The 27,576-nt window shown below is 48.5% G+C and overlaps 1 protein-coding gene across 2 annotated transcripts; it reads right to left on the reverse strand.

Moving 5' to 3' along the window:
- On the reverse strand, positions 1–26,086 carry LOC119952091 (interferon-inducible GTPase 5-like). Of its 2 annotated transcripts, none has more exons than XM_038775641.1 (3): positions 26,028–26,086; positions 2,477–2,622; positions 1–1,470 (listed from the first exon to the last, which is right to left on the reverse strand). In XM_038775641.1, exons 2-3 carry the CDS (start codon positions 2,494–2,496, stop codon positions 270–272), a joined length of 1,221 nt encoding a protein of 406 aa, XP_038631569.1. In that variant the 5' UTR covers positions 2,497–2,622; positions 26,028–26,086; the 3' UTR covers positions 1–269. The 2 variants fall into 2 exon arrangements, with proteins under 2 accessions (XP_038631569.1, XP_038631570.1); XM_038775642.1 differs by lacking the exon at positions 26,028–26,086 and adding an exon at positions 15,632–15,721.
- Between the last annotated feature and the right edge of the window lie 1,490 nt (positions 26,087–27,576).

Here is a 27,576-nt window from a genome sequence, read left to right on the forward strand (position 1 = left end):
CTTGTTATTGTGTTTAATGAAGGGAATCACATGGGCCTCGTGTGTGATATTAGGTGGGCTCTTTTAAAATTCAGATTACACCGAGACAAAACCTTTCACTAAACACAATAGCATGAAATTCCTTCCACAAAATGGGTCAGGAATATGTCCAGGAATTAAGTCAGTAAAAAGGGAATATGGTAGAAGAATCTGTAATGTCCAGTGTTAGAGATCTTTAATATATCAGCTGCTCCATTGGTTCACTGGGTTGGTGTTTGCTCTGAATCATTTTAGTCAGTCCCAAATGCAGCCTTCACCACTCTCTTTGCATTCACTGTTAAATCATCCAGTACACCAGTCAGCAGTTTGTAGGTCATAAGAATTGACGATCCTGCCCCAAAGATGGAACCAACAACTGGAATGATGTCAAGTGCGATCTCAAGACCAGATATGACAACAGCAGCGGTACCCCAGGCTAATCTGTTTATTATATCGGGAGTTATTTCACCCACCAGGGGAGAGTTCACCACGGCTTTCAGATCTCCCACAGGTTTCCCTGCCATCTTCGCCAGTCTTTGAAGAGAGGCATCATCCAGACCCAGACACTTACGGAAATCTATTATTCCTCTAATCAGTATCGCAATGTCACAACCAAGGGAAACTCCAGGAATTGGCACAGCTCCGATCGCTCCGGCAAGTGATGCCAACATCCAGACTCGTTTCTTTATCTCTTTCTTTTTCCTCTCTACAATTTCCAAACTTAGATTTGGAAGGGCCAGGATGTAAATACTTTTCTTTATACTGGGAAGATCACCTTCAAGAGCATTATTTAACAGATTACAATCATACCGATTCATTTCAATGCTTGATATCAGGAAAACACGGGGTGATTGTATCCCTGCCTCTTGCAGGTTCCTGTTACAATAATCCCTGATCTTTTCCAGTTCTTCTTCTTCATTAAAGTCCCCCCCTTCCATTCTCATTGCATGAAGATCATTATCAATTTTAGATCGAACAAAGTAGAAATTCTTCTCCAGCCGCTTAATCTCTTTGGCGAGTTTTACATCATTTTCTGTGAATCGACATTCAGAGATAATGATGAAAAAATCATATTTTTCAAATTTCATTTGTTTCAGGTATTTATTTGCTGGGAATTTAATTGTTCCCATTCCTGGCAGATCCCACAAACAAACATTGGGCAGGGTGAGATGTCTGTATCCGGTTGGCTCCATTGTACCTTCTGTGGTTCCAGTTTTAGCAGCTCCCTCATCATGTTTGTTAAGTCCTCTCACTGCATTGATGAAGGTGGATTTACCTGCTCCTGATTCTCCTGTCACTGCGATGTTAAGCTCGGTGTTCTCCAGATCATTTATTTTTCTCTGTATCAGTAGTTTTGCCTTTTCCATCCCACCCGTTTCATATTCAGATTTCAGATTCCTCAGTTCATCCTCAGTGAAGAATGAAGAGTTTGAAGTTTCAGCAGTTTGATCTCTGAAAGGAAACATTTTACATGTTTTACACCAGTGGAAAATAATTCCGATTCATACCGCACATTGTCACATCCTCAAAACCTCCTTGCACATCTCATTAATTCCTTTTGGAAACAATCATGTAGCTGATTATGATAGCTAATTTATGCACAGCAAGATACCGCAGTTAGCAATTGGATGAAGGAGCAGTAAATTTGACTTTTCTTGAAAGTAACCATGTTATTTGATAGAATTTACAGTGCAGAAGGAGGCCATTCGGCCCATCAGGTCTGCACCGGCTCTTGGAAAGAGCACCCTACCCAAGGTCCACACCACCACCCTATCCCCATAACCCAGTAACCCCATCCAACACTCAGGGCAATTTTGGACACTAAGGGCAATTTATCTTGGCCAATCCACCTAACCTGCAAGTCTTTGGACTGTGGGAGGAAACCGGAGCACCCGGAGGAAACCCACGCAGACATGGGGAGAACATGCAGACTCCGCACAGAAAGTGACCCAAGCTGGGAATCGAACCTGGGACCCTGGACTGTGAAGCAATTGTGCTAACCACAATGCTACCGTGCTGCCCCTTACATTTTGATCATGAGGTGGCACAGCTAAGGGCAATCATCTCCTGTCTCTCTAGACAGCAGTACTGCAGCCTCATTGATCCACAACTGATTTCTATTCGCCACTCTGTGAATCACCATGTGATCTGTCCTCAATCTGACTGAGCCATCCCAATTGGATGTCACACACTTACTGTTTGTGAGGCTCAGATGCAGTGATAGGGTTGGTGAAGTGAGGGTTGGCTTAAGCCCAAACTGAGGGCCCTGGTTCTTGAGGCTTATCCTCCTCTGTTGAAGAGCTGAACAAGAGGACAGGTTAATGGAGGTACATTTAGAATTGTTCAATACACTCTCATTACAAGTGATTACATTAAGCAATGGTCATATGTTACAATGACTTGGTGTGCTGGAAGAGAGGAACTGAAGAGACACAATATGGGGATTTTCTTGACCAACCTGGAGCTGGATCCTCCCATCCTGCTTCTCTGTCGCGGCTTTCCCCGTGTGACTGTCCAGCGATCTCAGAGATTCCTCCTCAGAAAGGGGGAGAGGGCAGAGGCGTGTGGTTCTCTTCTTTCTCTTTGGTTGTGTTGGGTTTTCTCCTTTGAGAGGAAAGTAGAGAGTGTGAGTGGCAGCCCTTTATTTACCATCAGATAAAGTACAATGCTCCCGTATATCCCTCTTAATATTTCAGCGAAGTAGCACCTAATGTGGATCAGTGAGAGAGTGCAGACTGAGTGTAAATGGAAAATGTGACCTCCCATGATCTTCATGAAGTTGTTACATTAATTGGCCATTAATCAAACTACAATTGAAATTGGGAAATGGCTGATTTGCTAAATACTCATTTGACATCACAACAGAGAATAAAGTACCAGAAATAGGATGAAAGTTAAAAGCAAATCAAAGGAAAAGCTTTATGACATAATGGAAGTTTGAAATAGTAATAGAAAAATAATGGTACTAGAAAGAGAGAGAGAGAGACAAAGTTCCAGGACTTGATGGTCAGGTTATCAAAAGGGTGAGACTTCAGCAGAGTGAGATTTGTGCATCTGGGAATTTTCTATCTAGGAATTGTGACTGAGAGCAGAATGAATGAACACACTTTATCGACTGAATACAGCTAATTTCTCATATTTATACTGAATATTTCTGTGTCACTGTGTACTGTATAATACTGTGTATTTATCTGTGTTCTGCCATTGCCTCTAGCATCGGTACTATCTACTATTTGATATAGTAGAGTTTCTTCAATATGTTGAGCAAATAGGAATTACAGGTTCCATATCGGTAGGGATAAAGTTGGGGAATTAAAGGGTCATCTTTAAACAGTGTGGGAAGTAAGTGAGCAGTGAACTGGCTGAAGTTTGAATTTGCAGGTCAATCAAAAGGACCAGGATTTATGTAATTCCCACTGCCCTCTTAATCGGAAGGAATGGAAAACCTGGGTCTTAATGAAACTGCATCAATGAGCTGTGACCAACTGCACCTGTACGGTAACATTAGATTAACAATGGTGTCGAGCATTATGAGACTTTCACTTCAACACATAATATTCAGGATTTGTCTCTCAAGTGGGAATCTGTCTGTGTAAAACAGCTTAAACAACTAGCTAACGTACTTCATGAATTTTGACGGCCTCCCGCCCCTCCCCCGACAGCTTAATTTTTCTCAAAGAAGTCAATAAACAGCTGCCCCTCCAGGAAAACCCCTGCACCGAACCCCTCAAGGCAAATTTAATTTTCTCAAGTCTGAGAGGCGCGATTGCGGAGAGTCGTAAAGGCTGCCGTGAAACTGGTCATGTTTCATGGCAGCCTCCGCGCCCCCTCCCGGGACCCAATTCTCCCCCCCGGTCAGGGCTAGCAGCGCGGCGCCGTGAAGAACGGTATCGCGGGCTTAGCGACCGTCGCGCATGATGACGTCAGCCGCGCATGCGCGGGTTGGACAGCTCCTCATCACGCATATGACCTCATCACGTATATGCGTCAAACCCGCGCATGCGTGGGCCGTCATGCCCCTCAGCCGCCCCGCGGACTGATCCTACGGGGCGGCGGAGGAGCAAAGAGTGCGCGGGTATCAGACCCGCTGCCCGCGATTGGTGCCCACTGATTGCGGGCCCTTGGCACGGCCGTGGTGCGGGGGTTCCAATTCCCTCCATCCTGGTACGATCCGTCTCCAGGCCTCCAGGAAGGCAGAGGACAGGGTGTCATCCTCTCTCACCCCCTGGGCTCCCCGGCCTTGCAACCCATCAACGGTCGACACCTTAGGACTCGGCACCACCCTCACTTGTAAGACCTCTGACATGACGTCAGCAAAGCCCTGCTAGAAACCCCTCAGCCTCGGACATGCTCAAAACATATGGACATGGTTCGCAGGTGGTTCAATTCAAGGTGGTTCACACCGTCCACACCTATCCTCCACACCCTCAAAGAACCTGCTCATCCTGGCCACTGTCATGTGTGCCCTTGAATTGTATCAGGCTGAGCCTGGTGTACAACGAGGAAGCGTTAACTCTCATCAGGGCCTCCTCCCTTAATCCGGCCTCCAACCCCCCACCCAGCTCTTCTTCCCACTTTCTCTTCAACCATATTAGCGCTCCCTCCCACTCCATCAGCTCCAAATAGATCTCTCAGACCTTCCGCTCTCCTACTCCAGTTCTCGACACCATCCTGCAGTTCCCGGTCGGCAGGTGCGGCAAGGTGGAAACTTGCCTCCGCGCAAAATCCCTCACTTGTATATACCAAAACCCATTCCAACCTGTCAACTCAAACTCCTCCTCCAGCTCCTCCAAGCTTGGGAAACCCTCATCAATAAAGAGGTCTCCAAATCTCTCGATCCCTGCCCGCTGCCACTTCCGAAACAACCCCTCCTGACAGTAATATTATTGGATTTTTCATCTCTCTGAATCCTCTTGCTTCTTCAGATAGCTTTGCCTTGCTTCTGGATCAAACACAATATTGATATAAAAGAAATAGTAAGGGAATGGTCAGAAGGACATTGTTTGGGGTCGTCGAGATTGATAGAATTTTGGAATGTTTGGGGAGTCAAGAGATGGACTGAAAAATAAGTTGTAGTCAAGATTCAGCCATAATATTGAAGAGCAGAGCAGGTTTGAGGGACCGTATGGTCTACTCCTATTTCTTGTGTTATGTTCCAAGTGATCAAGTTGATCCCCTCAGCCTTCTCTATTAGAAAACAGCCACAACCTGTTTGATCTTTCCTGCAGTGTATTTGCTCTACTTTGGTATCAACCTTGTGGATCTATTTTGCACGTTCTCCAGGGCCAAAGTGCTGGAAAATGGGATTGGAATGGTCAGGTGGAATGGCCTTTTCTGAGCTGTATTATTCTATGACCTCTATAATTTTTCAGTGTCCAGCGCTTGTAGTGTAATCAATCCAAGGCGCTTGATATAATTACCTTGCTTTTTAATTCCATTCTTCAAGAACTTGGGCGATTCTCCGATATAGAGCCCAAGCCGTCGTGAACGTCGTCGCGTTTCATGACGGCGCGAATCATGCCCTGGCACGACCACAGGGGGCCAGTATGGCGCTGGAGCGGTTCGCGCCACTCCAACCTCCTTTTGCGGCGATAAATGGCCGCCAACCTGCACGTGTGCGGGGGACTTCTTTAGCGCTCTGGCTCCAACTCAACATGGAGCCAGTATTCAGGGGCCAACGCGCCAGAAAGTAGGGCCGGGGGGGGAAAGAGGTCGGCCCGCCAATCTGTCGACCCCGATTGTGGGCCAGACCACATCGAAGGCCCCCCCCACCTGTGAAGGAGACCCCCTCCACCCCGCCACTGATCGCCGGGCCGGCGTCTCTTTTCCCTCCGCCACCCTGCAAGATCAAGCCGCCATGTCTTGCGGGGCAGCGGAGGGGAAGACGGCAACCGTGCATGCATAGGTTGGCGCCAGCCAACCTGCGCATGTGCAGCTGACATCACTTCAACGCTGCTTGCCGCGTCATTCGTGGCGTGCCGCATTGACGCAAGCATCAAGGCCGGGCGCTTCGAATTCACGCGCTGAAGCTCCTAGACCCCCGGGGGAGTGCGGGGGAGAATAGGGGCGAGGTGTGGCCTCCGACGCCGGAGTGAAACACTCCGGGTTTCACTCCGGCATCAGCACTTAGTTTCCCGTTGGGAGAATCACGGCCAGAGTGCCCCAATGGCACAGGCCCTCCCGCGGATCGGTGGGTCCCGATCCCAGGTCTCCGTAAACAATAAACAGGACAAATGCAACCCAGCCAATTACCATCAGTCTTTTCTCAATCATCAGCAAAGTGATGGAAGGAGTCATCAACAGTGCTATCAAATGGCACTTACTCAGCAATAATCTGCTCATGGACACTCAGTTTGGGTTCTGCCAGGGGCACTCAGCTCCTGACTTCATTATAGCCTTGGTTCAAACAAAGAGCTGAATGCCAGAGGTGAGATGAGTCTTTGACATCAAGGCAGCACTTGACTGAGTGTAGGATCAAGGAGCCCGAGCTAATGGGATTCAATGGGAAACAAAGGGAAAATTCTTTGCTGGTTGGAATCATACCTGGCACAAAGTTGGAGGTATACCTGGTTGGAGGTCAATCATCTCAGCTCCAGGACATCACTGCAGGAGTTCCTCAGGGTAGTGTCCACACACAACCATCTTCAGCTCCTTCGTCAATGACCTCTTTTCCTTTAATGGTCAGAAGTAGGGATGTTTGCGGATGACTGCACAATGTTCAGCACCATTCACAACTCCTCAGATAATGAAGCAGTCCATGTCCAAATGCAGCAAGGCCTGGACAATATCCAGGTCGTGGGCTGACAAGTGGCAAGTTAAATTCGTGCCACACAAGAGCCAGGCAATGACCTATAAGATGATCTCCTATAAGAGAGGATCTAACCACCATCCCTTGTCATTCAATTGCATTACCGTCGCTGAATCCCCCACAATCAACATCCTGGGGGTTACCATTGACCAGAAACTGAACTGGATGAGCCACATTAATACTGTGGCTACCAGGGCTGGTCAAAGGCTAACAGGGCAGGTTAAAGGCCAATCAATGGACAAAAAACCAATTGGCTGAGAGGCACATGACTTACCCGGGCCAATGGGCAGCGAGTCCTCTGCACCAATGGCAGCTCACACTCCCAGGTACCGTAATACCCCTAGTCATACTACCACATTCACCCCCTGTTGAGAAATGAACCGGGGATGTGTGGGTGGGTGTACTGGGAACGCGGACATGGAGGGGCGTGTCCCATGAATGCGTGAGAGACTGGTAGTATGACGAGAGATGTTAGATCGTACCATTGCATTGATGTCTGCCCACTGGCCCGCAGCTATTTACAAAATACAGAACCGTAACTTTGTACAGTTTGGGAAAAATGGGGGGTAGACAAAAAATGGAGAACAAGCAAAATAAGAGTCCATCAGCAGTTCACATGGATTTGATCAGCCGATCGAGTGCCTTGGATGTCCTGTGCAACCTGCGTAGCTGTGCCGGCGACGTTGGAGCGGTGGTCGTCCGTGACTCTGGGAGCAATGATCCTGGTCTTGCGTCCATACCCCTAGTCGGAGCAAGCGGTGGCCAGGCCAGGGAAGGATCGTCCTTTCCACTGGGCAGCTTGTGCGTAGGTGTCGGTGGGGATGGGGAGGGGGTGCCTTCCGGGGGCAGTTAGGGTTGGGGGGGGGTTGGGGATGCTGGCGACGGGGGCGGGGGGGGGGGGGGTGTGCGGCCGGGATCCGGCGGGTGCCAGGTCCCAAAGGGAGACCGTGTCCTGTTGGCCGTCGGGATTCTCCTCATACGCGTATTACGGGTTTCCGTGGAGTAGCTGGATTCTTTCGACTTGTGCACCCGCATGTGGTCCGACTTGTGCACCCGCATGTGTTTCCGGAGCAGGATGGGTCCGGGGGTAGCCAGCCAGGTCGGGAGCAAGGTTCCTGAGGAAGACTTCCTGGGTAAACAAGATGGCGTTCGTCAGGCGTTTGGTTAGTGGAGGTACAGAGGAGTGACCGGATAGAATGGACGGCGTCTGGGAGGACCTCTTGCCAGTGGGAGACTGGGAGATTTCTGGACCGCAGGGCCAGCAGGACGGTCTTCCAGACCGTACCGTTCTCCCTCTCAACCTGTCCGTTACCCCGGGAGTTGTAACTGGTCGTCCTGCTGGAGGCGATGCTCCTATGAGCAGGAATTGACGCAGCTCGTCACTCATAAAGGAGGACCCCCGATCGCTATGAATGTAAGCGGGGAATCCGAACAGGGAGAAAATGCTGTGCAGGGCTTAAATGATGGTGGTGGTGGTCATGTCAGGGCAGGGGATGGCGAAAGGGAAGCGGGAGTACTCGTCAATCACATTGAGGAAGTACGTGTTGCGGTCGTTGGAGGGGAGGGGAGCACTGAAGTCCATGCTGAGATGTTCAAAGGGGCGGGAAGCCTTTATGAGATGCGTTTGTTCAAGGCGGTAGAAGTGCGGCTTGCACTCCGCGCAGATGTGGCATTCCCTGGTCACGGTCCTGACCTCCTCGATGGAGTAGGGCAGGTTGCGGGCCTTTATAAAGTGGAAAAAGCGCGTGACCCCCGGATGGCAGAGGTCTGCGTGGAGGGTTCGGAGGCGGTCCACTTGTGCACAGGTGCCGCGGGACAGGGCATCGGGAGGCTCGTTTAGCTTCCTAGGGCAATACAAGATGTCGTAGTTGTAGGTGGACAGTTCTATCCTCCACCCCAAGATCTTGTCGTTCTTTATCTTGCCCGTCTGTGCGTTGTCGAAAATGAAAGCCACTGACCATTGGTCTGTGAGGAGGGTGAACCTCCTGCCGGCCAGATAGTCCCTCCAATGTCGCACAGCTTCAACTATGGCCTGTGCTTCTTCTCGATTGAATAGTAGCAGATTTCGGAAGCATGGAGGGTACGGGAGAAGAAGGTCATGGGTCTGCCCGCTTGATTGAGGGTGGTTGCCGGAGCTACATCGGACGCGTTGCTCTCGACCTGGAAGGGGAGGGACTCATCGATAGGTCGCATCATGGCCTTTGCAACGTCTGCTTTGATGCGGCTAAAGGCATGGCGGGCATCCACCGACAGGGGAAAAGTGGCTGATTGGATGAGGGGACAGGCTTTGTCGGCATAATTGGGGATCCACTGGGCATAATGTGAAAAGAAGCCCAAACAGCGCTTGACAGCTTTGAGGGAGTGGGGGACGGGAAGCTCCATCAGGGGGCGCATGCATTCAGGGTTGGGGCCTATTACTCCGTTACACTCTACATAGCCAAGGATGGCTAGACGGTCGGTGCTAAACATGCATTTGTCCTTGTTGTAGGTCAGATTAAGGAGTTCTGCGGTTCGGAGGAATTTTCGGAGGTTGGTGTTGTGGTCCTGCTGATCCTGGTCGCAGATGGTGACATTATCGAGATACGGGAAGGTTGCCCGTAAACCGTATTGGTCGACCATTCGGTCCATCTCCCGTTGGAAGACCGAGACCCCGTTTTTGACACTGAAGGGAACCCTTAAAAAATGGTATAGTCGCCCATCCGCTTCGAACGCATTGTACTTTTGGTCACTCGCGCGGATGGGGAGCTGATGGTAAGCGGACTTGAGGTCCACCGTTGAGAAGACCTTGTACTGCGCGATCCTGTTGACCAGGTCGGAGATACATGGGAGAGGGTACGCGTCCAGCTGCGTAAACCTGTTGATGGTCTGACTGTAGTCTATGACCATCCTATTTTTCGCCCTGGTCTTTACCACCAGCACTTGTGCTCGCCAGGGGCTGTTGCTAGCCTCGATGACCCCTTCCTTCAGTAGCCGTTGGACCTCAGACCTGATGAAGGTCCGGTCCTGGGCACTGTACCGTCTGCTCCTGGTGGCGATGGATTTACAATCCGGGGTGAGGTTTCAAAACAAGGATGGGGGATCGACCTTGAGGGACGCGAGGCTTGAGGGCCACGAGGCTGCAGGCAGTAAGGGGGGGGGCATAGGGCCGCGAATTTGAATGTTAATCTCTGGAGGTTGCACTGGAAATCTAACCCCAGGGGTGCTTCCGTGCAGAGGTGGGGAAGGACAAAAAGCTTGTAATTTTTAAACTCCCTCCCCTGGACCGTGAGGTCTGCTATGCAGCACCCCGTGATCTGGACTGGATCGAGTGGGAACCGGAGGCCAGAGCGATTTTTTGTTTGACTGTGTAAACAGGAAGTGCACAGCGTCATACCATCGTGGGGTGGGCAAAACATCTCTCTGCTCCCGGAGTCCAGCAGGCAGCTTGTCTCATGGCCGTTGAGGAGGATCTTCATAGTTGCTGTGGATAGAGTGCGGGGCCACAACTGGTCCAATGTGACTGAGGCGAGTCGTGGCAGAAACTCTGAGTCGTCCTCAGGAGGAGTAGTCATCTGCGGGGTCCTCGGTGCTGATCCAAGATGGTGGAGATTGGACAAAATGGCGGCTCCCGTTCCCCGCACATGGAGTCGGGGGCCCAAAATGGCGGTGCCCGGGGATCGCATGTGGCGGTGGGGGGTGGGGGCAGCGAGGTCTGCGGGCCGCACGGGGCCCCTGAGGAGAGCTGGGGGGAGGACCGTGGTTGCTGCTTGGGACCGCAGCAACCGCTTTGGATTGGCAAACGGCCACAAAGTGGCCCTTCTTGCCGCAGCCCTTGCACGTTGCGGAGCGGGCCGGGCAGCGCTGGTGGGGGTACTTTGCCTGGCTGCAAAAATAGCAGCGGTGACCCATGGGTTTATCGTGGTGCCCTGCAGCGCAGGCCTGGGGGGGTTCGAGTCCGTGGGGGTGAGGGAGTTCGTGTTCCACGCTGCCCAGGGGGCCGCCGCGCGGTCGGGGGCGTATCCGCGAGCATTCCGATTAGCAACATCTAGGGAGGAGGCGAGGGCCCGTGCCTCCGTGAGGCTTAAAGTCTTTCTCTCTAAAAGTCTTTGGCGGATCTGCGAGGACTGCATACCTGCAACGAAAGCGTCTCTGATCAGAAGTTCGGTATGCTCGGCAGCAGAAACCTGTGGGCAGCCGCAGTTACTCCCCAGCACGAGGAGGGCACGGTAAAATTCGTCCAGTGACTCACCAGGTATCTGCTGCCTCGTGGCTAGTAAGTGCCAAGTGTAGACTTGGTTCACCGGCCGTATGAAATGTCCTTTAAGTAAGTCCATGGCAGCATCATAGTCTGTTGTGTCCTCTATGAGCGTGTACACGGCGGTGTCTAAGCACGAGTTGAGGATGTGCAATTTCTATTCCCTCGTTGGGATGTTTTTGGCTGTACTCAGGTAGCTATTGAAGCAAACAAGCCAGTGCTTAAATGCTGCTGTTGCATTCGCTGCGTGCCGGCTGAGTCGAAGGCACTCTGGCTTGATGCGAAGCTCCATCCTTGAAAATCTTGTGTATTAAATTGATGCACAATCAATGGACACGAAACGTAGATAAAGTCCGAATGATAGGCTTTAATACACCAGAAGTGGACCCAGCAGCAGACGTACAGAAGAACGGCAGACTGCCGGGAACACGGGTTCTTATACCCCGCCTTGTAGGTGGAGCTACCTACCTCGCAGCCAATCGGCTGAGAGGCACATGACATACCTGGGTCAATGGGCAGCGAGTCCTCTGCACCAATGGCAGCTCACACTCCCAGGTACCGTAATACCCCTAGTCATACTACCACATTCACCTCCTGTTGAGAAAGGAACCGGGGGGAGTGTGGGTGGGTGTACTGGGAACGCGGAGACTGGTAGTATGACGAGAGATGTTAGATCGTACCATTGCATTGATGGCTGTCCACTGGCCCGCAGCTATTTACAAAATACAGAACAGTAACTTTGTACAGTTTGGAAAAAATGGGGGGGGAGACACAAAATGGGGAACAAGCAAAATAAGAGTCCATCAGCAGTTCACATGGATTTGATCAGCCGATCGAGTGCCTTGGACGTCCTGTGCGACCTGCGTAGCTGTGCTGGCGACGTTGGAGCGGTGGTCGTCCGTGACTCAGGGAGCAATGATCCTGTTCTTGCGTCCGTACCACTAGTCGGAGCTAGCGGGGGCCAGGCCGGGGGAGGATCTTCCTTTCCACTGGGCAGCTTGTGCGTAGTTGTCGGTGGGGCTGGACCAGCGAAAGCCTTTCGGCCAGCCCCGCTTCCGGGGGCGCCGGTTTTTTGCGCCAGTCTTCTGGTGCCAATCACTCCGGCGCGGGGCTAGCCCCCAAAGTTGCGGAGAATTCCCCACCTTTGGGGAGGCCCGACCCCGGAGTGGTTGGCGCCACTCCCCTATGCTGGGACGCCCCATCACGCCGGGTAGGGGAGAATCCCACCCAAGGTCTCGGCAATTAAAAGCAGACAAAACTTTTGAAGATTGGAGGGAATGTAGGAACAAACTCTAACAGGGAGTTAGGAAGGCTAAAAGGGGCCATGAAATGTCATTGGCGAGCAGGGTCAAGGAAAATCCCAAGGCCTTTTATACATATATAAGGTGCAAGAGGGTAGCTAGGGAAAGAGTAGGCCCACTCAAGGACAAAGGAGGGAAGTTGTGCGTGGAGTCAGAGGAAGTGGGTGTGATCCTTAATGCGTACTTTGCATCGATATTCACCAAGGAGAGGGATATTGAGATGATCTTGATGGATGGCCTGATTTATCACAGGAACACTTTTAGCTAATGTTATAAATGATTTATTAACATTAACTGTTGGTGAACTATAACATCAGATGAATAACAGTAAAATCATCGACAAGCAACCTCTGTCTTCAGCTTCCTCCAGCCAGTCTGAGGTCAGCTGACTTTAACATTCACTTATACACTAGTGAAGCCCCTAGTAGTCAGTCGGAGAATTACAACACAACCCTTCAGATAGGATGGATATTAAGTTGAGAGATGGGTGTCTGAATACTTTAGGACATGTCAGCATAATGAAGGAGGAAGTTTTGGATATTTTAAAATGCATTAATGTAGACAAGTCTCCTGGGCCGGATGGAATCTATCGCAGGTTCCTTTGGGAGGCAAGAGAGGAAATAGCTGAGTCTGAACAGATATCTTTGTTTAAGAAGGGAAATGGGATAATCCAGGTAATTATCAACCAGTGAGCCTAACGTCAGTGGTGGGGAAGCTGTTGGAGAAGATACTGAGACAGGATTTATTCACATTTGGAAACATGAGGCAACAAGGTTTCGTGGAGGGAAGATAATTTCTTACCAACTTGATGGAGTTTTTTGAGAAGGTGACAAAATTAATTTATGAGGGAAAGGCTGTGGATGTCATCTGGTACTGTTGGATGGTATTTGGAGTATGCTAGCTAGATGGATAAAGAACTGGCTTGTCAATAGGAGACAGAGAGTAGCAGTGGAAGGGAGTTTTTCAGAATTGAGATCTGTGACTAGTGCTGTTCCAAAGGGCTGGGCTCCCTGTTGTATGTATATATATAAATGATCTGGAGGAAAATGTAGATGGTCTGATTAGCAAGTTTACAGATGACACTAAAATAGGTGGATTTGCAAATAGTAAAGGCAACTGTCAGAGAATCCAGCAGAATATTGATACATATTGGTGAGTTGGCAGAGAAAAGGCAGATGGAATTCAATCTGGACAGAAGTGAGGTGGTGCATTTTGGAAGATCAAACTCAGGTGTGAATTATGTAGTAAAAGACAGAATCCTTAAGAGCATTGACATACAGAGTGATCAGGGCATTTAGGTCCATAGTTCCTTGAAAGCGGAAATGAAGGTGGAAAAAGTGGTCAAGAAGGCATACAGCATACTTGCCTTAATCAGTTGGGATATTGAATACAAGAGTTGGCAGGTATGTTACAGTTGAGTAGAACTTTAGTTTGGCTGCATTGGAATATTATGAGCAGTTCTGGTCGCCACACTACCAGAAAGACGTGGATGCTTTGGAGAGTGGAAAAAAGGTTTACCAGGATGTTCCTTGGTCTGGAGATTGTTAGCTATGAGGAGAAGTTGAATAAACTGATTATTCTCATTGGCAAGATGAAGAGTTAGGGGAGTCCTGATTGATGTCTACAAAATTACGAGAGGTATAGACAGACTGAATAGTCAGAATTTTTTCCGAGGGTGGGAGACTCAATTATAAGGGGGCGAAGCTTCAAGGTGACAGGGGGAATGTTTAGGGGAGATGTGTGGTGAAAGAGGGTGGTGGTTGCCTGGAACGCATTACCAGTAGAGGTAGTGGAGGCAGGCATTACAGCAACATTTCAGATGGATTTTGATAGACAGATGAACAGGGCAGGAATGGAGGGATACAGAGCGTTTGGACAATAAATAGCAAGTCTAAATCAGGAATCTCAATCAGTGCAGGCTTGGTGGGTCAAAGGACCTGTTCCTGTGCTCATAGAATTTACAGTGCAGAAGGAGGCCATTCGGCCCATCGAGTCTGTATCAGCTCTTGGAAAGAGCACCCTACCCAAGCCCACACCCTATTCCCGTAACCCAGTAATCCCACCCAACCTTCCTGAACACTCAGGACAATTTATCATTGCCCATCCACCTATCCCGCACACCTTTGGACTGTGGGAGGAGACCGGAGCACCCGGAGGAAACCCACGCACACACGGGGAGAACGTGCAGACTCCGCACATACAGTGACCCCAGCCGGGAATCGAACCTGGGACCCTGGAGCTGTGAAGCAATTGTACTAACCACTATGCGGCCGTGCTGCCCCAGTGCTGTAATGTTCTTTGTTCTGGAGAAAATCTGAATATCATTTCACTTTCTTGTTTTGATGATTTGAAATGTTTGAAATCTCAGTTTCAGATATTTTATGAAAGAAGTATATTTTTTCCAAAAGACAGTTGCGTGTGAGACCTGGGTGGATGGGCAGTGTCAGGGATTTGCTGTGGCTCTGGTCAGAGCTAGTCGAGGGGTCAGTGATTTAGTGACTGTTGACCCATAGATGTAAGTACGTGGCCATTTTAAAATCTTTGAAAAACAATTTTTTTTTAAAATGTTAACAAGAGGTTTAGACATCCATGCACTAATATCGAACAGTGCTTTCTCACTTATTCCAAACTTTTCATCAGATCTGCAGTGGAATGACAAAACACATCAGCTGATTTGCATGTACTGAAAAAATTGAACAGTGTGTTGAACTCCTCTATTCACATGATCACTTCATCCTGTTATTGCATCATTTCACAATCTAATAAATAAATGACTCGTTATTTCCTGAAGTTTTGTTTTTCTTTTCAGTTTTGTTTACCCTTGCCCTCTGAACAACGGATATAAAACTTGCTTTCAGTAATTTTTTGCGTTTGAACACAGCCAGAGCTTAAAAACAAAAGTAGACGGACAGAGTCAAACGCGCGAGTGCAATCTTTAAAGTTATGCGATAACTCTCATTAAACCAGGGCAACACGGTGGTGCAGTGGGTTAGCCCTGCTGCCTCACGGCACTGAGGTCCCAGGTTTGATCCCGGCTCTGGGTCACTGTCCGTGTGGAGTTTGCACATTCTCCCCGTGTTTGCGTGGGTTTTGCCCCCACAACCTAAAAATATGCAAGCTAGATGGATTGGCCACGCTAAACTGCCCCTTCATTGAAAAAAATGAATTAGGCACTCTAAATTTATTTTTTTAAATCTCTCGTTAAACCTGTTGAATAAAATTCACCCTGAATTGTGACAACCGCGCTTTGTTTCAATTCTCCATTCTTACCTGTACAGCTCCCTGGCGTGAGCAGAGTGTTTACTCAGTGAAGTTCTCGCACTGCTAACTTCTCTATCCAGAGTGAGTATTTCAATGTCGAGTTCGCACTGGGAGTACAGTCACAATGAACAGATTAACAGCTTTTGAATAAGTCATTGGATAGATTGCTGCATACTATCCAATGACAATCAAAATCCTGTATGGTCACTTGTTACTGGGGAGATTTTGCTTTTCTATTTCAAAACTAGTGTAAATAAATCAGCTTTCTTCAATAACTCAGCTTGATATTCTTTGTGAACACTCCTGAATAGACCCAGAGACCATCACAAAGGAGGCCTGGCAGATATAAAAATCCTGATCTCCATGTGATCAGTTAGGACACTTTGCACGAGAGTGTACATAGATCCCTGAAAGTTGCCACCCAGGTTGATAGGGTTGTGAAGAAGGCCTATGGTGTGTTGGCCTTTATTGGTAGAGGGATTGAGTTCCGGAGCCATGAGGTCATGATGCAGCTGTACCAAACTCTGGTACGGCCGCATTTGGAGTATTGCGTACAGTTCTGGTCGCCTCATTATAGGAAGGACGTGGAAGCTTTGGAACGGGTGCAGAGGAGATTTACCAGGATGTTGCCTGGTATGGAGGGAAAATCTTATGAGGAAAGGCTGATGGACTTGAGGTTGTTTTCGTTAGAGAGAAGAAGGTTAAGAGGTGACTTAATAGAGGCATACAAAATGATCAGAGGGTTAGATAGGGTGGACAGCGAGAGCCTTCTCCCGCGGATGGAGGTGGCTAGCACGAGGGGACATAGCCTTAAATTGAGGGGTAATAGATATAGGACAGAGGTCAGAGGTGGGTTTTTTACGCAAAGAGTGGTGAGGCCGTGGAATGCCCTACCTGCAACAGTAGTGAACTCGCCGACATTGAGGGCATTTAAAAATTTATTGGATAAGCATATGGATGATAAGGGCATAGTGTAGGTTAGATGGCCTTTAGTTTTTTTTTCCATGTCGGTGCAACATCGAGGGCCGAAGGGCCTGTACTGCGCTGTATCGTTCTATGTTCTATGTTCTATGTTCTAGTGCAATGCGCCACAGAAACCACAAAGAGCCCAACAGACAGGCACCCTAAATAGGAATAGGGTAAAGCCTATTCATAGTGTTAGCAACCGTTCAGACCAGGGAGACATGAACAGCACAGACTGACGGTGTTCGGGCTCCCTAACTTGTGTCTGCTACACCCTTTGGGATAAGTCCGGCCGACCGGTCGTAGCAGCCAAAGTCCGGGGTCAGCCCGTTGAATTTCTTTGGGACACAGGAGGGTCCCGCACCATACTCAATTCCTCCACGATGTTTCAGAGGGACACGTGGCCCACAACAGACACCATCACCCTCAGCGGCTTTACAGGTCACTTACAGCAGGGACACATCACAGTCCCTGTATCCATACAAATCGGCAACCTCACCACAAAGCACCCCATAGTGTTAGTTGATCTGTCCCACACAGTAGAGCACATTTTAGGAATCGACTTTATAAGCTCCCACAACCTTTCATTTGATCCAGTCAACAAATGTGTCTGGAAAATGGTAAAAGCAGCACGAGCCCCCGCCACGCTCACAGTAGGAGAATATGCAGATAGAATCAGCTCAGTTGGAGACTACTGGTTTGACCCGAGAACAATTAGTGCAGACAGACAGGTTAGGGCAGTCCTGCAAGAACACAAAGCAGCATTTGCACAGCACAAGCACGACTGTGGCAGAATGGCTGGCTCTGTGCAGATTACAGGTCCTGACCCCAGACCCCAGAAACAGTACGGATTTCCCCAGGAAGCAAAGGGAGAAATCTCAAAAGTGATAGATGGCTTGTTAGAACAATGCGTACTGAGATCAGTAGCCTCCACTAATAATGCCCTGATTTGGCCCGTCAGGAAACCCGATGGATCATGCCGACTGACCATTGATTACTGGGAACTGAATAAAGTAACCCCAGCAGCAGCCCCCACCGTAGCCACAAGTCCCGACACCATGCTCAAGCAGGGACTCCAGTCACGATTCTTTACGGTTTTGGACATTAGTAACTGCTTCTGGTCCATTCCATTGGCTAAAGCGTGCCAGTACAAATTTGCCTTCACCTTTAAAGGACAGCAGTATATGTGGACGTGCCTTCCACAAGGCTTCCACAACTCCCCCTCCATTTTCCACCGACAGCTGGCAAATGGATTAGCTAAATTTTCCCGCCCCGAATGTCTGGTCCAGTATGTAGACGACCTGCTACTACAGACAGACACAAAGGCAGAGCACATTACGCTTCTAGCAGAACTCCTAGGAATCCTAAAAGAATTTTAGGACTGGTTGGCTACTGCCAAAACCACATTGACGGTTTCACCACTAAAGCAGCGCCCCTATCCGACCTTCTTAAGAAAAAGGCACCTTGGGAATGGCTTCCCCAGCATACAGATGCCGTGGATGCTTTAAAAAGTGCACTCAGCACTGCCCCCGCACTACAGGTCCCAGACCCACTTTCCCCGTACGCTATCGAAGTAGCAAGCATCGACCGAACCCTTTCGGCCGTTCTCCTCCAGGAACGGCATGAACAGTTAAGACCCGTAGCATTTGCATCCCAAGTATTAGACCCTGTCGAGCAAGTATTTCCTGCCTGTGAAAGGCACCTGCTTGCAGTTTTTTGGGCAGTACAGTACTTTTCATACATTACAGGACTCAACCCCATCACCATCCTCACAGAACACACCCCAACACAGCTTTTGTTAGACAGCCGACTTAAAGATGGCACAGTCAGTCAAATCCGAGCAGCCCGCTGGACCCTTCTTTTACAGGGACAGGACATCACAGTTAAATGAACAAAGACACACACTTTCCTTGCAGACAATTTACAGTACCCAGGCACCCCTCATGAATGTGAGATTATCTCCACCCAGCACAACACAGGCCCATTCATTCCAAAGACATCACCCAGGTAGATCGGTAGTTCACCCCGGAGACCCCAGCCCACAGACACGTGCGCACCCCTGAAAATCTATGTGGATGGCTCCTCCACAGTTTTAGACGGCAAACGCATAACAGAAGGCGGTATTTATGTAGAGGACGCGCAGGGTAGGGGCTGGTTTAGCTCACTGGGCTAAATCACTGGCTTTTGAAGCAGACCAAGCAGGCCACCAGCACGGATCGATTCCCGTACCAGCCTCCCGGACAGGCGCCGGAATGCGGCGACTAGGGGCTTTTCACAGTAACGTCATTGAAGCCTACTCGTGACAATAAGCGATTTTCATTTTATTTCTTTACATAGAAGAGATTTCCCTAAAGTTGCCAGGACACTTAGGCTCGCTGGCAGCAATAGTGTATCTAGTAGACCACCCCGACTCGTTCCCCACTCCAGCAGAGATCTATTCAGCCAGTCTGTATGTCTGTAATAGTTTAACCGAATTCCTACCCCTGTGGAAGACAAGAGGATTTGTTTCCACAGATGGAAAACCCCTACCATCAGCCCCATTACTCAGCCATATTTTAAAGCAGGCAAAGGACAGGATATACCGCATTGTGAAAGTTGCAGTCACCACCGTTCTTCCCCCCTTGGAAATGTTAAAGCTGATGCCCTAGCAAAGGCAGGTTCTAGGCATGGGTATTTTTCTAACCCCCCTGAAAGCACCCCAGTATACGCAGTTCAGGTCTCACAGACCAACATACAGGATTTAGCCCAGGCATTGAAACAGGATGAGAAGCTCAGGGAAGTTTTAAAGGGAACCTTTTAAGGACAGCCTTTCTGTAGTTCCAGAGCAGGATAGGAACCAACTCATTTGTTTGTTCCATGACAATCATGGACATCAGGGAATTGAACCCACTTTAGCCCACCTCAGACCGCTCTGTTTGTGGCCAAATTTAAAAGCCGACGTGACACACTACGTTGAGAATTGCTTGATCTGTGCCCAGAACAATCCGAACAGATACGCAAAGAAGGCTCAATTTAGCCACACCCGCCCGTTAATGGCCCATGGACTAACCTCCAGATAGACTTCATTGGACCCCTAACCCCTTGCAGAAACGGATATAAGTATGTGTTGGTGGTCATCGACACCTTCACAAAACGGGTGGAAGCTTTTCCATCGCGCACCAATACGGCAAATACCACAGACAAAATACTAACCCAACACATCTTTACAAGATGGGGACTCCCCCGCAGTATAGAGTTCGATCAAGGCTCCCACGTTACAGGACGAGTTATGAAAAACGTCCTCACAATTTTTGGAATTACTCAAAAGTTTCATATCGCGTACCACCCCCAGTCAAGTGGTATTATCAAACGCATGAATAGGACACTAAAAGCCACCCTCAGGAAAATGGTTCAGCAGAACAATAGCACCTGGGATTCAGTCCTCCCATTTGCATTAATGTTTTTGAGAAACACGGTATCCACGTCCACAGGATACACCCCCCACACACTCATCACCAGACGCCCCATGAAAGGAACGGAATATTTATTAGGCTTAGATTTGACCAGCCCCGCAGTGACAGCCCTCACACACGAAAACGCTGTACAGCAGTTAATAGCAAATGTGAAGGCGGCCCAACTCGCAGCCGCTTTGAGATTGGGCACAAGGAAAAAACAAAGCAAGGCTTGTTTCGATAAGACAGTGCATGCCACTGAGTTTGAAGTAGGGCAGCAAGTACTGCTTTCCCTATACAATCCCCGCACATTCCTGTCACCAAAATACTCAGGTCCGTACTCCATTTCGGACAAAGTAAGCAAGTCTGTCTACAAGATAAAATACCCTAATGGAAAGTCTGTGTGGTTCCACATAAAGCAGCTCAAGGCTTATGGATCGCAGAACAACCACACACACCACATCCTGCTCGCAGTAGCAGATAAGCTCGCCCCGCCCACATTCCTACCCTCCCCCAGCCAGTCCAGCCCGTCCTCTGACACAACTTCGACTCCACCCCCTGACCCATGACTCTGCCTCTCCCTGCCCCCAGACAGCAGCTGCAGCGACAGTGACTGCGAAAGCACTGACGGCAGCCACAGCACACCACGATACTGTCCCCATGCACCAGGCCCCACTCCCAGCGACTCCGAGTACAATTCAAGTGATCCCTTCGAGATCACATACATTACAGCCCCTGACCCAGACCCACCGCCCGACGATTACGGACTGAACTCCAGTAGCTCCAACCTAGACACACGAATCTGGCACCGAGACAATTCATTCAGGCTCATCAGGAACGATGAGATGGACCCCATGTCACCCCACGCAGCTTTGGCAGGACTTCTGCAGTCAAGAGTATGGCAGCCGGGAGAAGATGATGACATTTAGTCTGACTCCCACCACACGAATCCCTTTGCGACCCTGTTTACAACTGAAAACTGAGGTGGCCAGATGATGTTAAAAGGAACTGTTAGAGAGATGCGGTGTCCTTTCTGATGGAACCTGCACGATATTTGTTGCATGTTTGTTTGTATGTGTTTGTTAAGTGTTGAGTGATTAGAATTTAAACAGCTGTTCACAGCCCCACGCCACCACTTCTTTAACGCCCCCTGGCAGTTAATGGAGCAAGTTTGTCCACGGACAGCTGCCGTGTTTGTCCGCAGAAACATTGGAGAATTTGCCCAGAATCCAATTCGTAACTGCTCTTCTAATTTGAGGGTAGAAGAGGCATCACTGCAACCCACCACAACGACTACATTCTTGCCCGTTCTTGCCGGTTACTCAGGAAGTGGAGAAATGGCACTGGTCCCCGCCCTGCCTGAGGAACACCCCCCCCCCCCCTCTGGTCAGCAGAGCTCGGGGAGAGCACATCCTGTCCTACCCAGGGATTCCATCCAAATCGTACCTGCCGCGGCCCATAAGCACCTCATTTTGTCTCTTTCAATTCAAAAAAGTTTTGTTTTGTTTTATAGTGACCCTTCGGTTGCTTTCCTCATGCTATTTACATCCTCAAATATTGGGATGGTAAATCGCACAGGCTGCGAGACTGCTCGCACTGTGTCAGTATTTTTCAAGAATGTCTTGTCCAGAAATTCGGTTTTTAAAAAAAAATGAGGGAGTCACAGGTGGTGACCAATTATAAAGGGTAATTGGCAATAAAGAACAAACACACGAGATCTTAAGCAAGATAGTGACAGGTATTATGCTTGTGTTCACAAGATTCCAGAAGAAGACAAGAAGAGAAGGAAGACAAGAAGAGAAGAAAGACAAGAAGAGAAGAAAAGATGAAGATGACCTCCACCTTTGCTAAATGGACTAGCAGGGTCCCATTGGTTGCGCGCGAACGCTAACCACCTCACCCCCACCCCACAGGCCATCAATGATTCACTCCCCCACAGTACACAGAGCCCAGTAACAGTCAACAGTACCCCAACCTGGTGTTATAAATTTATCACTTGGTATTCCCTCTCATATGTTGTTGAAGCACTTGTAGTACTGGCGATACTGTGCAGTATCGTGCAGACCATTCGAATGAAGAAATGGCGAAGGAGAGCCTACCGCTCTAGCACCCCGGTATACAGTATTAGATCCCCTATATTCGGTTTCCACCAGACCCCCGAACCCCTTGACATGGATTAAAGTACATTCGTTTTTTTGTTTTGTGTGTCTTCATTTGTTGAATAAAGAAATGTGAACTCTGTGTTTGACTGCCAAACCAGAGAAATTTGAATGCTGCTATCTTTGTACAGTTAAAATATTAGGATATTTTTGAGTGATGATAGTTTATAGAGAATAGTTAGAGGTTCCACTTTTTTATTTTGTAATGCATGTCCTTAATGACATAGCGCCCCCCTAAGATGATGTGTGTATGTAAAATTGTTTAGTTCAAAATATGTTGCATAGTTAGGGTCAGAGTAGAGCCTAGTCATGGGTGCCCGCTTGGTCAGGGAACGAAGACATCACAGTAAGGTGATCCTTCACGCTTCGCGTTGAGGATCACAAGGAGGGAGTGTAGCCACCTGGGGTGGCCACGTCCCGATTCCAAAATGGACACTCGCAAAGAGTACAGGGAAAAATGGACAGCACTAGAAAAACGAGAAGGTACAAGGATTCCTGTGGATTAGAACTTGCAGAGCCCAGACAGAACTGAAACTACAAGCCATTAGCATAGTAATGAGCTATCTCCGGGGACAAAAGTAAACATTGAAACAATCGGTACCAGGACAGACTCCCTGGCGCCAGTGGAGACTAAAACAAAGGCAGGCGAACGGTTACCTAGAGCCCGCCCAGCGATTGGGGAACGACCCCGTTATTGAAGAGAATCGATACAAACGATTGGGACATGGTCCAATTAATTGGGGCCAAGTCCAGGGTCCGCCCAGAAGGGCGTGAAACCCTGGGGACTGTAAAGCAGAGTTCCCAAGGTCAGTTCGCTCTCTTATTCTTCTTCGTCTTCATCACCTTCACTTTGTCTCTCAGCGATGAGAGGCCCGCCAAGCACCAGCCAAGTAAGTCTAAGGTCAACGCACGCTATGAGATAGGCGCTCCTAGCTACTATTCTATACCAGTTCGAAGCCAGCAGTATCAGAACCGGACAACGGCCATTGTTCCTCTGACTCAGTGTGCCCCCCTGAAGCTAAGTATAGGCTTTTAGTAGTAGTTGTAGTTTAGCGAATAGAGTTTATGCATGAGTAATAATTGACTGTGTATGTAAATAAATGTGCATTGATTTCAAACTTACTAACTGGTGTATCGAGTCATTGATCAGTATTCAGTTTTGAACCTTGTGGTGGTATCAGAAAGATACCTGGCGACTCTTGAGCAAAGGTAATTAAAACAGAGCAAATTAAGGGAAGGCATAACGAGCAACAAGATGTGTGGTGAAAGAGGGTGGTGGTTGCCTGGAACGCATTGCCAAGTCTAAATCAGGAATCTCAATCAGTGCACACTTGGCGGGTCAAAGGACCTATTCCTGTGCTCATAGAATTTACAGTGCAGAAGGAGGCCATTCGGCCCATCGAGTCTGCATCGGCTTGTGGAAAGAGCACCCTACCCAAGCCCACACCCTATTCCTGTAACCCAGTAATCCCACCCAACCTTCTTGAACACTAAGGACAATTTAGCCTTGCCAATCCACCTAACCCACACATCTTTAGACTGTGGGAGGAAACCGGAGCACCCGGAGGAAACCCACGCACACACGGGGAGAACGTTCAGACTCAGCACAGACAGTGACCCCAGCCGGGAATCGAACCTGGGACCCTGGAGCTGTGAAGCAATTGTACTAACCACTATGCGGCCGTGCTGCCCCAGTGCTGTAATGTTCTTTGTTCTGGAGAAAATCTGAATATCATTGCACTTCCATGTTTTGATGATTTTGAAATGTTTTGAAATCTCACTTTCAGATATTTAATGAAAGTATATATTTTCCAAAAGACAGTTGTGTGTGAGACCTGGGTGGATGGGCAGTGTCAGGGATTTGCTGTGGCTCTGGTCAGAGCTAGTCGAGGGTCAGTGATTTAGTGACTGTTGACCCATAGATGTAAGTACGTGGCCATTATAAAACTTTTGAAAACAATTTTTTTAAAAAATGTTAACAACCTCCATGCACTAATATCGAACAGTGCTTTCTCACTTATTCCAAACTTTTCATCAGCTCTGCAGTGGAATGACAAAGCACATCAGCTGATTTGCATGTACTGAAAAAAATGAACAGTCTGTTGAACTCCTCTGTTCACTTGATCACTACACCCCGTTATTGCATCATTTCACAATCTGCTAAATAAATGACTCGTTATTTCCTGAAGTTTTGTTTCTCTTTTCAGTTTGCCCTCTGAACAACGAATATAAAGCTTGCTTTCAGTAATTTTTGGGTTTCAACACAGCCAGAGCTTAAAAACAAAAGGAGACGGACAGAGTCAAACGCGCAAGTGCAATCTTTAAAGGTATGCGATAACTCTCATTAAACCAGGGCAGCACGGTGGCGCAGTGGGTTAGCCCTGCTGCCTCACGGCGCCGAGGTCCCAGGTTTGATCCCGGCTGTAGATGTCATATATATGGACTTCAGCGAAGCATTTGATAAAGTTTCCCATGGCAGGTTGATGGAAAAAGTGAAGTCGTATGGGGTTCAGGGTGTACTAACTAGATGGATAAAGAACTGGCTGGGCAATAGGAGACAGAGAGTAGTGATGGAAGGGAGTGTCTCAAAATGGAGAAAGGTGACTAGTGGTGTTCCACAGGGATCCGTGCTCGCTACCACTGTTGTTTGTGATCTACATAATTGACCTGGAGGAAGGTATAGGTGGCCTGAATACCAAGTTTGCAGATGATACTAAGATTGGGGGAGTTGCAGATAGCGAGGAGGACTGTCAGAGAATACAGCAAAATATAGATAGATTGGAGAGTTGGGCAGAGAAATGGCAGATGGAGTTCAATCCAGGCAAATGCGAGGTGATGCACTTTGGAAGATCTAACTTGAGCGCAGACTATATGGTCAATGGAAGAGCCCTGGGGAAAATTGATGTACAGAGAGATCTGGGAGTTCAGGTCCATTGTACCCTAAAGGTAGCAAGCAGGTCGATGGAGTGATCAAGAAGGCGTACAGCATGCTTGCCTTCATCGGACGGGGTATTGAGTACAAGAGTCGGCAGGTCATGTTACAGTTGTATCGGACTTTGGTTAGGCCACATTTGGAATACTGCGTGCAGTTCTGGTCGCCACATTACCAGAAGGATGTGGATGCTTTAGAGAGGGTGCAGACGAGGTTCAATAGGATGTTGTCTGGTATGGAGGGTGCTAGCTATGAAGAAAGGTTGAGTAGATTAGGATTGTTTTCATTAGAAAGGTGGAGGTTGAGGTGGAGAACTGATTCAGGTATACAAAATTATAGAGGTATGGACAGGATAGACAGCAACAAGCTTTTTCCAAGAATGGGGGTGTCAATTACAAGGGGTCACGATTTCAAGGTGAGAGGGGGAAAGTTTAAGGGAGATGTGCGTGGAAAGTTTTTTACACAGAGGGTGGTGGGTGTCTGGAATGCTTTGCCAGCGGAGCTGGTAGAGGCGGGCACGATAGCATCATTTAAGATGCATCTAGACAGATAAATGAACGAGCGGGGAACAGAGAGAAGTAGACCTTGGAAAATAGGCAACAGGTTTAGATAAAGGATCTGGATCGGCGCAGGCTGGGAGGGCCGAAGTGCCTGTTCCTGTGCTGTAATTTTTCTTTGTTCTTTGTTCAGGGTCACTGTCCGTGTGGAGTTTGCACATTCTCCCCGTGTTAGCGTGGGTTTTGCCCCCACAACCTAAAAATGTGCAAGCTCGATGGATTGGCCACGCTAAACTGCCCCTTCATTGAAAAAAATGAATTGGGTACTCTAAATTTATTTTTAAAAATCTCTCGTTAAACCTGTTGAATAAAATTCACCCTGAATTGTGACAACCGCGCTTTGTTTCAATTCTCCATTCTTACCTGTACAGCTCCCTGGCATGAGCAGAGTGTTTACTCAGTGAAGTTCTCGCACTGCTAACTTCTCTATCCAAAGTGAGTATTTCAGTGTGAATGTTTGCACAGGGAGTACAGTCACAATGAACAGATTAACAGCTTTTGATTAAGTCATTGGGTAGATTGCTGCATACTATCCAATGACAATCAAAACCCTGTATGGTCACCTGTTAATGGGGAGATTTTGCTTTTCTATTTCTATTTGCCTTTTATCCTTCATCTCTTTCGCGCCCTTTTGGGCAGTCCTTACTCCAGGTCCAATGGATCAATAGGGTTTAGATCACCCTCATCGATATTAGCCAATTAGGGGCGGATACCGTGATGGCTGGGCGGGTCCTAGCTAACATTGTCCCAGGCACATAGGCCTTTCCAAATAAGGTGAGTGGCGCCGGTTAGGCTGCTATTGTTGATGGTTTTTAATGCGAATGCTATTGTCTGGCGGGAGCAAGTGATCAGTCTTTAATGAACTGTGAGTTTCTCCCAGGTCTGGTTTCTTTGCACAACACACAGAGGCTGTGTACCTGTCTGTGTCCTAAATTGACCACAGTTCCCATTGTCCTTTGCAAGTGGCCATTTTACATGGCTGCACATGCATCTGCAACGCGGCAACCCAGAGGAAAATATTGGCCAACCCACAATTGGACCTGAAGAAGCCCATTGAAATAGTTCTTTCCCGCGTGAGTGCGGAACAAGGAATACAGGAGCTACAGGGCAAGGTGGTCCTCAATCTGAGAGGCCCAACCACCCACAGAGCACCGCCTTCTGGAACCGATTATTCCAATTTCCGCTCTTGGCAGGATTAGGATGCCCGGCAGGCGCATTCCCCCAACCCGCAGAACATGGATCGGAGTGACCGGTATATGTATGGCTACCGGGACTGGGCAGAGAGGCACCAGAGAGAAGGCCCATCCACCTGCCAGCACGCCAGCCCGCCAGACACGACAACCCCGCCATCCCGCACCCCCACCCGAACCAGACATATTTTTTGGATGAAGTTGTTGACTGCCAGCAACTGCACTGCATTGCTGCACCAAAGGTAGCACGGATATAGGGACTGGTTTAGCACAGTGGGCTAAATAGCTGGCTTTTAAAGCCGATCAAGGCAGGCCAGCAGTGCAGGTTCAATTCCCGTACCATGGTTGACCTTAGCTGATCTTGGAACCGGTATCAAGAAAATTTGTGACAGTAAATACGCACCGTGGGTTGTATGAATATACGAGACCACCTTTTGGGGTATCATTGGCTTACGCAATATTCTAATGTGTCAAGGAAAACATATTACAAGGGTGGCCTTGCGACGTCGGACCAGGAACACTTAAGGAAACTTAATGAGCTTCTCACCGCTGCTTTTCGGCTGCAGGGTGTTGCTCGTTTTACTAAGTGTGCTTACCACTTAATTTGCTCTGTTTTATTACTTAGCTCTGGAGTCGCCAGGTATCCTTATGATACCGCCACGAGGTTCAAGTCCAAGATCAGATCAATAACTCAATACACCAGTTAGTAAGGTTCAATCAAA

This window comes from Scyliorhinus canicula, chromosome 17 (genome assembly GCF_902713615.1).
Source record: "Scyliorhinus canicula chromosome 17, sScyCan1.1, whole genome shotgun sequence".
Classification (NCBI taxonomy): Eukaryota; Metazoa; Chordata; class Chondrichthyes; order Carcharhiniformes; family Scyliorhinidae; genus Scyliorhinus; species Scyliorhinus canicula.